At 43.0% G+C, this 9,115-nt stretch overlaps 1 protein-coding gene across 1 annotated transcript; it reads right to left on the bottom strand.

Annotated features, from left to right (window-relative positions):
- Positions 1 to 222: 222 nt before the first annotated feature.
- LOC115505590 (olfactory receptor 10J1-like) lies at positions 223 to 1,155 on the bottom strand. The gene has a single exon (XM_030303245.1). It carries the CDS (start codon positions 1,153 to 1,155, stop codon positions 223 to 225), a length of 933 nt encoding a protein of 310 aa, XP_030159105.1.
- Between the last annotated feature and the right edge of the window lie 7,960 nt (positions 1,156 to 9,115).

Below are 9,115 nucleotides of genomic sequence, written 5' to 3'. Positions count from 1 at the left end.
GCTCTCCACCTTCCGAGCGGTGCCTCTGGAGGTAACCTCCGAGATTAGTAGAAGGCATGGGACCATGATGATGAAAATGAACTTCAAGTCAGGGCAACTCTAGACTCCTCACTGAAGCCACCACCACATCCTGCAACTTTTTCTGGGTAGAGAATAAATCCAATTTTTTTTTTTTTGAGATTATGAAATACCCAGAAGACGACAGGCAAACTGCCATAGATCCTAAGCAAGAGGGTTTTTGCGAATAGCACGGAGCAGAGCATCCTTGACCTCCTTGTTCCTCAGGGTGTACACCACCGGGTTCAGCAGGGGGGTGATGACGGTGTAGGTCACCGAGATCAGCTGGTCCTGATCCCTGGTGTTCTCCGACTTGGGCTTGAGGTAGGCGACGGAGGCACAGCCGTAGTGGACGACGACCACCGTGAGGTGAGAGGCGCAGGTGGCAAAGGCCTTCTTCCGGCCCCGGGCGGAGGGGATCTTGAGGATGGTGGAGACGATGAGGACGTAGGAGATGAAGACCAGGCCCATGGGAACCACAATAACGAGTGAGCTGATGATAAAATTAATTATGTCATGTAGAGTGGTATCAGCACAGGAGAGTTTCATAACTGGGCGGATGTCACAGAAATAGTGGGCCACCTCTCTGTCACAAAAGGGCAGTCTGAATACAGAGGAAATCTGAATTATGGCCACAAACAGCCCAATGCTGCAAGCCCCTGATACGAGCAGGGCACACGCCCTCTTGTTCATGATGACCGTGTACCTCAAGGGGTTGCAGATGGCCACGTAGCGGTCGTACCCCATCGCCGTGAGCAGGAAGCAGTTGTTGATGGCCAAGGTGATGAAGAAGAACATCTGGGTGGCACAGCCAGCCAAGGAGATGGGCTGACTCAGGCCTGTGAGGCTGCAAAGCATCCGCGGTACAATGACCAGTGTGTAGACAGTCTCAGAAGTGGAAAGAACACCAAGGAAGAAGTACATGGGGGTGTGCAGGTGACGAGCAAAGCTGATGACTGTCACAATGATAACATTGCCAGCCAGAGTTAAAAGGTACAAGGTAAGAAATATCACAAAGAGGATGATCTTGTGTTCACGAAAGCTGGAAAAACCCTGGAGAACAAATTCACCCACCACGGTATGGTTCTCTCTCTTCATCGATGAATGCTGTGTCTAAGGGGTGGAGACTCAGTCAGTCAGACCAGGCCAGCACCCAGCGCCTGCTCAGGACTAGAAGAAGGGGCAAAAAGGACCCGCCCATCAGATGTGCCAGGTTAATGGGGCCTCCTGAGCCTGTAGGTGAGAGGCGGAAAACACCCAGGGCAAGTTTGGAAGAGGTGTCCTAGTTTGGTGTTCGGAGGGAGCTGGAGCTAAAGGAATAGAAAACTCATCAACTTGAGACGAACTTTCTCGTGAATTACAACCTCAGATTTTTGTTTACCTGAAACAAATCTGTCAACCTCTTCTACCTCGTTGAAGCCACAATTTCGACCATCTTCTTCAAGGTCTTAGCTTCTGCGTTGCCAAGTGGGACATGGCTCTCTCCTCTGAGGGGTCCGAGCGTTTGCTTTGTCCCTGTTGCGCTTGTCTGCATCTTTTCACAAATCATTCAACAGCTTCAGACCTGACTGCCTCCCGACAGGAGTTTTCAACCAGACACATTCCCCTGTTTCTTCAGCATGGACGGAGTCAGGCCCTGCCGATGGGCACCCGCCTACTGTAGGTCAGTCGCTACATGTTGTTCCCTAACTGGTTCTCGAGTCCCGTGTGTATTTGCGTGTTTTCCAGCTTGTGCTTGGCTGTGAATTTTCACGGGTAGGCTGACTCATGAGTAGACGCCGAACCTCTCTTTTCTAATTCCTTCAGAATTATAAACTGGGGACCTTTGAAGACACCAGTTTGCATTCTCTCCCTATTCCCTATCTGGGGAATTTTAGAGACCCGTATTTTAAAAAAGAGTAGTAAAATGCCAATAATAGTAGAAGACAAGAATGGTCCCTTATGGCTCTTTCTAGTTTATAAAGAGGTTTTGTATGTATTATTTAATGGCATATCAATCTCATATATTAGATAACTATTATTCCCATTTTGCAGATGGAGCATCTAAGACACTTAGGGTCAGTGGTTTGTCCCAAATTAGCACATCATAGACCCAATCTTCCCATTTGAAAGACAATGTGATTTGTCCTATCCCACAACTGCCCAAAGTTGCCTCATGGTTACAAAACAGGTGAGAAAGAAGACCGCTTTTTTTTTTCCAGATTTCTTATTGGAAAGAGCAAATGCATTTTCCTCACTCTGGGAATGAGTTTGCATGGGGGAGAAAATGGAAAATCTGGAAAGCACTGGGAAACTGGAAAAAATTTTAGGATGTTTTCCTTGGTAAGTAAATGGAATATTAGCATATTAGTGACAATGAGTGTCCATTCTCTTTGACTTAATACTTCTACTTCCAATTATTTATTTTAAAGAAATAATCACAGATATGTATCAGGATATATGTATAAGAAGCTTTTAGGAGATTATTTATAATAATATGAAAAACAATACAAATAAATGAAGAATGAATTATAATATATCCATCTGATAGGAATTATGCAACAAATACATGTCTAATAAGTGCACACATAATATACATGTCTATACAATAGATAGAAAGAAAGAAAGAAAGAAAGAAAGAAAGAAAGAAAGAAAGAGAAAGAAAGATAGGCAGTCCATAATTTTTCAAAAAGAAAAAGAAAAGAAAAAAGAAGGAATAAAGAAAGGAAACCCATGGAATGGTACACACACCACTAAAAATGGGTTGGAAGTAAATATACCAAAATGCTAAAAATATTTTTTCTGGATAGTAAATGGAGAATCTCAAATTATTTTTCTTTTTATACTCTCCATTATAATCCAGATTTTCTTCTTAACAGTTTCTCTTCTAAACATACCAAAAAATTTGCTAATTGTTCAATTCTTCTTCCAGGGAGACTCTACAATGAGGTTGTGCAGAAGATTGAGGAGAAAAGGTAAAAGTGGGTTAACAGACCCTAGAGAAGAGAAAGCTGACAGCCTCACATGAGACTAAGTTGGTCTCTGAACAGGCACTTCATAGAAATTTGGGCACCCAACAGCCAGATCCAGAGGAGATTAACTTCATTAAAATTTTTTTTAATTTTTAATTATTTTTTAAGTATATTTATTTATTTTGAGGGAGAGAGAGAATCCCAAGCAGGCTCCTTGCTGCCAGTGCAGAGCCAGACCCAGGGCTCAAACGCACAAAACCTTGAGATCATGACCTGAGCCGAAACCAAGAGTCACTTAACCGCTTAACCCACTGAGCCACCCAGGTGCCCAACTTCGGTTTTTAAAGAAAGATTGTAGTTGGTAAAAAAAACCTATTGGACAGTGCTGGAAGTGAAATGTGGTACATGAGGCACTCATCTCGGGCACAAAATGTAAGGGAGCACCAAAAAGACTCAGCAATCAAGATGAAGATAATTTAAAAAAAAAAAATTTAGCATTATTTATTTTGGAGCAAGACAGAGAGTGAGCGGGGAAGGAGCAGAAAGAGGGAGACACAGAATCTGAAGCAGACTCAAGGCTCTGAGCTGTCAGCACAGAGCCTGATGCGGGGCTCGAACTCACAAGCGGCGAGATCATGACCTGAACCACAGTCAGACATTTAACTGACTGAGCCACCCAGGCGCCCCAAGATGAAGACAATTTTAATGCAATATTGTTTTAAAAAGCTAATTAAGCAAAAATCCATGATGATCAAAATATTGAAATTTTAAATAAAGGCAGGATCTGGGGTGCCTGGGTGGTGTAGTCAGTTAAGCGTCCAACCCTTGATCTTGGCTCAGGTCCCAATCTTACAGCCTGTGAGTTTGAGCCCTCCATCAGGCTCTGTGCTGATGGCAGGGAACCTGCTTGGGATTCTGCCTCTCCTTCTCTCTGTCCCTCACCCACTTGTGCTCTCATTCTCAGTCTAAAAATAAATAAACTTAAAAAAATTTTAAAACAGAGAGTAATGTTAAAAAGAAAAAGGCAGGATCAATTCTGGCTATCACCACCATGGGAGGCAAGCAGCTAAGTAAGGGCAGATTTTGGAATTTCCTTACTACAGATTTTTGAAGAACAGAAAAATATAAAGTATTTGCAAAATATAGGGGAAAGTGGAGAGCAAAGTATGTGTTCATTTTCCTTTGAGAGGTGGTGCTAGGCTAGTCTTTAACCACTGCTATTTAACTGAGATTCATGATGTGTTACTGAACAAGGTGAAACCCCAATCTTAGGCAACTGGAAAGTCAATCCTACCTCCGCTAAGGGGGATAAGAAGGTAAGTGAGGTAGAGAAGAGAAAAGACTGAATTGAGCTTGTGCATCCCTGGGATGTCATCTCTTCTCTCATTACCCCCTCAGGAAAACAAGGACTCATCCAGACGGTAAAGACCTGATGAGTGTTAACGAGGATAGTAAGCTCATGACAGCAGAAACAAAATGGCAGCCTACGTCTGTGGAATCCATATCACTGAGAAGAGCAACACTTTACGGCACTTTCTGTTTTCTTGGATTCTGGATCTTCAGCCAAAAACATCCCTCCACGCTGAAAAAAGTCAAATATTTCCTTCCAGAGAAATCATATCCTGCTTCCACCTGACAGGCAATCCTGGACAATGGGTCAATCTTATCCATTTCATTATTCAAGTCTTTCCAGGGGGAAGCGAGCTGGGAAAATGCATGTGCTTAGTGGCATTAAGTCCTTTAATATAACGGAATCACGGGACCTTAGCACCAGGAGGTAATTTTAAAAGCAAGCATTCCTCACAAATATTCCCCCAAATTCTGCTTCAGTGCTTTCACTGATTGGAAATTCATTATCTTACAAGTTAGCATCCACTCTTTTTTTTTAAGATACTAAATTTACTCAAAAAAATAAAACTAGGTTTTTTGTATTATAAAAATGCTTCAGGGGAAAAACTGCCATCTGTACAAAGGGTATAAACGAGAAAGTTAGTTTTCCCCTTCTGTGCTTTGCATTTCCTGGTCCAGGGGTATACATGATTCATGTTTGTTTCTTTTTAAAATTTCCATCTAGGGACGCCTGGGTGGCTCAGTTGATTAAGCAGCCCAGCCGACTCTTGATTTCGGCTCAGGCCATGATCTCACGGTTCCTTGAGTTCGAGCCCCGCGTTGGGCTCTGGGCTGACAGCACGGAGCCTGCCTGAGAGTCTCTCTCTCTCCCTCTCTCTCTGACCCTCTCCTGATTGTGTGTGCTCTCTCTCTCTCTCAAAAAAAAATATTTATTTTAAAAAAGATTTAAAAAATAAAATAAATTTTGTCTAGAAAGTTTTAAGTACCATTGTGCGTATTTCCATATCATTTCAATTTTACCCAAAGAAATTAAACTGCGCATACCAATTCTTTCACTTAATATTATACCTTGAATATTCTTCATAACAGTGGAGTCGATCTATCCCAATCTTCGTTACCAGCGGTGCACCCTCCCTGACTATACAGATCCACGTAGATATACTATCATCAATTCTATTTTTGAGTGGCCTTAATTCTCAGATAATATCACTTTCTCTTGACTCGATGTCTGTCTCCCTGCAATGTGCCATCTCCCTACAATATCTCACCTTCTATTTCCTTTTCAGCCCGATAGTGGAAGATTACTGTCATGTCCTCTCTTGTGTCCTTGAATCCATCACCACAGCAAGATCAGCATGAAGAAAAGATAATATTAGCGGCATGAGAATCAATACAGTCAAAAAATAATGAAAAACTTGGAAAATAATAACAAGTTAGAAAACACACATGGCACTCACTCCATTTTCACTGAAGTCCCACCCGCAGCCACTCACTGCTTCACCTCGGCGAAAGGAAGAAGGAATCACTTTCCAGACAGTGATTTTTTAAAAGTCATCGAAAGGGCTGAATCTATTCAAAGGAAGCCAGTAAAAACACCTTGTGTTCAAGAGCCATGTACCAGGGAAGCTAAAATGTACAGAGCAAGGAAAATTCAGGCTTCTCTAGTATCAGAGAAAACCTCAAATGATTGCCATGTTGCTTGAAGCTGAGGACAGTGATTCCTTTGGCTTGGGAAATGGCCCGGGAAAAAAAATTCAATCTCATAAACTCCAGACTTTAGAGCTTTGGATATTTATCAGCCCCAAGAAAAGCAATTCCCTTGCCCCAAGTCTCCTGGGACCATCCTTTTGAAATTCTCTCTGAGGTACCAAGAGATAGGGATGGGAGAGCCCTAGGGCTTTGTCTCGAGAGTTTCGTTAGGAACTTGGGTAGCAGATGAGGGAGATGTTTTCATCTGTTGACTCATTGTTGGGGATGGTTGGGGTTTCAGGAACTAATAGTGCATTGAGTTCCATTAAGTAACCCTTGGGAATACTGGATGAGCTTACAAAGAAAAGACCCTACATTCTAGTTTCTCAGGACTAGAGAACAGACAGCCTCTTGAAGCATATCCAAACACGACCGGGGCAAGCAGAGGGGTATGGCGGCCAGGTCTTGTCTTGTCCGGCTTCAGCCCATAGCCACTTTCCTTAAGGCTCACTGGACATACATCCCAGCCTAACTCCCATCGAGGGAGACCCAGCTCCCACACTTGGAAAGGGCAGAGGCTTCTGTCAGGCCCATTCCTTGTGCTCCCGTTGGTTCATTCTTGGATCTTGCTGGGGAGAGAATGACACAGCAGATCTGCTCTCCGGTTCATTTAGTTTCTGGCTCGGCATGACCGTCTCCATCAAGGTTCTCTGGAGGCATGGGAGATGTCTGAGGAGCCATTTCAGCTCTGCGCTGCAGAAAGGGATTGCTGTCTTTCCGTCCTTCAACCCAGACCAAGACCTTCCTTTCCAAAACAATCCTGTTTCCACTCTGATGAAAAAAGTCATGGATGTTCATCATAGAAAACACGGAAAAGAGGAAAAAAACCGTATAAATCACTTACGATGATCTCCAACTTAGAAATACCAACACTATTAATATTTTGATGACTAACCCTCTAATTGCTTCTCTCTGCATTCATATGTGTGTATCTGTTTACACACACACCCTTCTGTTTACAGCAGAAGCAGAATGACTGTTATTTTTGTAGCTCTTTCTCCCTTTCAATTCTATGAGGTCATGCTGTGCAAACTTCCTTCTATCTGGCTCGTTTTTTCTCTCAGTGATGTATTGTGAGCCTTTCCCACGTAAATAAGCATTATTGTACCCTATCATTTTTTTAAATTTTTTAAAATTTTTTAATTTGTTTTTGATAGAGACAGAGCACAAGTGGGGGAGGGCAGAAAGAGAAGGAGATACAGAATCGGAAGCAGTTCCAAGCTCTGAGCTGTCAGCACAGAGCCCGACGCAGGGCTCGAACCCCCGAACCCACAAAATCATGACCTGAGCCAGAGTCGTATGCTTAACCGACTGAGCCACCCAGGAGCCCCCTTAATTAAAATTTTTTTAATGTTTATTTACTTTTGAGAGAGAGAAAGAGCGTGAATGGGGAAGGGGCAGAGAGAGAGAGGGAGACATAGAGTCCGAAGCAGGCCTCAGGCTCCAAGCTGTCAGCCCAGAGCCCAACGCGGGGCTTGAACTCACAAACCAAGAGATCATGACGTGAGCCGAAGCCAGACACTTAAGTGACTGAGCCACCCAGGCGCCCCAATACCCTATCATTTTTAATTAGTTGCCTAATTTTTAATTAGATGGAAAATTTCTTTCCATCGTAGGCATGCTGTATGTGAAATGTGGGGTCAAGATGCAGAAGGGCCTGTGCATGGCAATCAGTTGTAGAGTCTTCAAAGGCTCTTTTAGTCCAGATCGGGGTCTCTTTTAACAGTGGCATTGCTGTCATCTGGGGCCCGATGTTTAGTGCGGTGTGGTGGGGGCGGGGGTGTCCCACGTGTTATGAGATGGTTAGCAGCTTTCCTGGCCTCTGCCCACTAGATGCCTGCAGCATCGTCTCCCCTCCCTGCAGCATACTGGGGGAGACAAAAACACCTCTAAGTATTGCCAAATACCTGCTGAGGGGCAAAACCATCCTTCGTTGAGCATCTGTGGTCTAGAGCATTCCGTCATCCCCCACCCAGTTTTTTCCATTTCATTGACATGTTCAAAAAGCAGGTCAGGGGTGCCTGGGTGGCTCAGTCGTTAAATGTCTGACTCTTGATTTCAGCTTAAGTCAAGATCTCAAGATTCATGAGTTCAAGCCCCACGTCGGGCTCCCTGCTGACAGTGCAGCCTGCTCGGGATTGTCTCTCTTTTTCTCTCAAAATAAATAAACGTTAAAAAAAAAAAGAAACATTTCCTTTCATTTAAAAAAAATAAAAATAAAAATAAAAACAAGGTCACAATCTCACCTTCAGGATATCATTGACACATCGTATCATTTGTTTCTCTATGCCCTGTATTTCCTGTAAATTGGAAGTCAGTTCTAAAGGCTGAATTGGGTGAACCTTATTAAACGACACAAACTGTATTAAAATATATATACCATAAACTGCGTTATACTATATTACACTTTATATATACATTATATGTCTATTAAACTATACACGCACACGCACACAGCTTTGCGTTACGTCAAGTAGAGTTACCAGGTTAGCGAATAAAAACAGAGGATACCTAGTTAAATTTGGATTTTAAATAAACAACAAATAGTTTTTTAGGCTAAGTATGTCCCAAATATTACATGAGACATATCTACCCTGAAAATGATTCCTTCTGTATCTGATATTCAAATTGAGCGAGGCATCCTACTTTATCTGACTGCCCAACCACAAGGCACATACTATTTGGTATGCCACCGTAAGCAATGCAAAATTGATCAGCATTTCAGGGAGCAACAGCCCGGTGCTCTATTCAAATCGATCCCATCAATATTTTATCATTTCATCTTTTGATGACTTTTGTCTAAATCAATTTTTTATTAGAAGTTGCCAACAGTGCTTTCCTCGTCGCGTCACTGCTCTTACATTTATTCTGTGAAACTGTTTGTGCACGGCTCATCCATTAGGGCAGTGAGTGAGGTAGGACTGGGTAGAAATAGAATCCAAACTTGGACCCTCTAATCGGAGTCTCGTGTGTGTTCCGTTATATCCGGTGGTGGGGGAAGGTGGTAG

The sequence above is a fragment of the Lynx canadensis genome, chromosome F1 (assembly GCF_007474595.2).
Source record: "Lynx canadensis isolate LIC74 chromosome F1, mLynCan4.pri.v2, whole genome shotgun sequence".
Classification (NCBI taxonomy): domain Eukaryota; kingdom Metazoa; phylum Chordata; class Mammalia; order Carnivora; family Felidae; genus Lynx; species Lynx canadensis.
This window is presented reverse-complemented; position numbering and strand designations above follow the sequence as displayed.

What these genes read in the sequence shown, in the direction of transcription:
- LOC115505590 (XM_030303245.1), bottom strand. Translation starts at nt 1,155, where the DNA reads ATGAAGAGAGAGAACCATACCGTGGTGGGTGAATTTGTTCTCCAGGGT.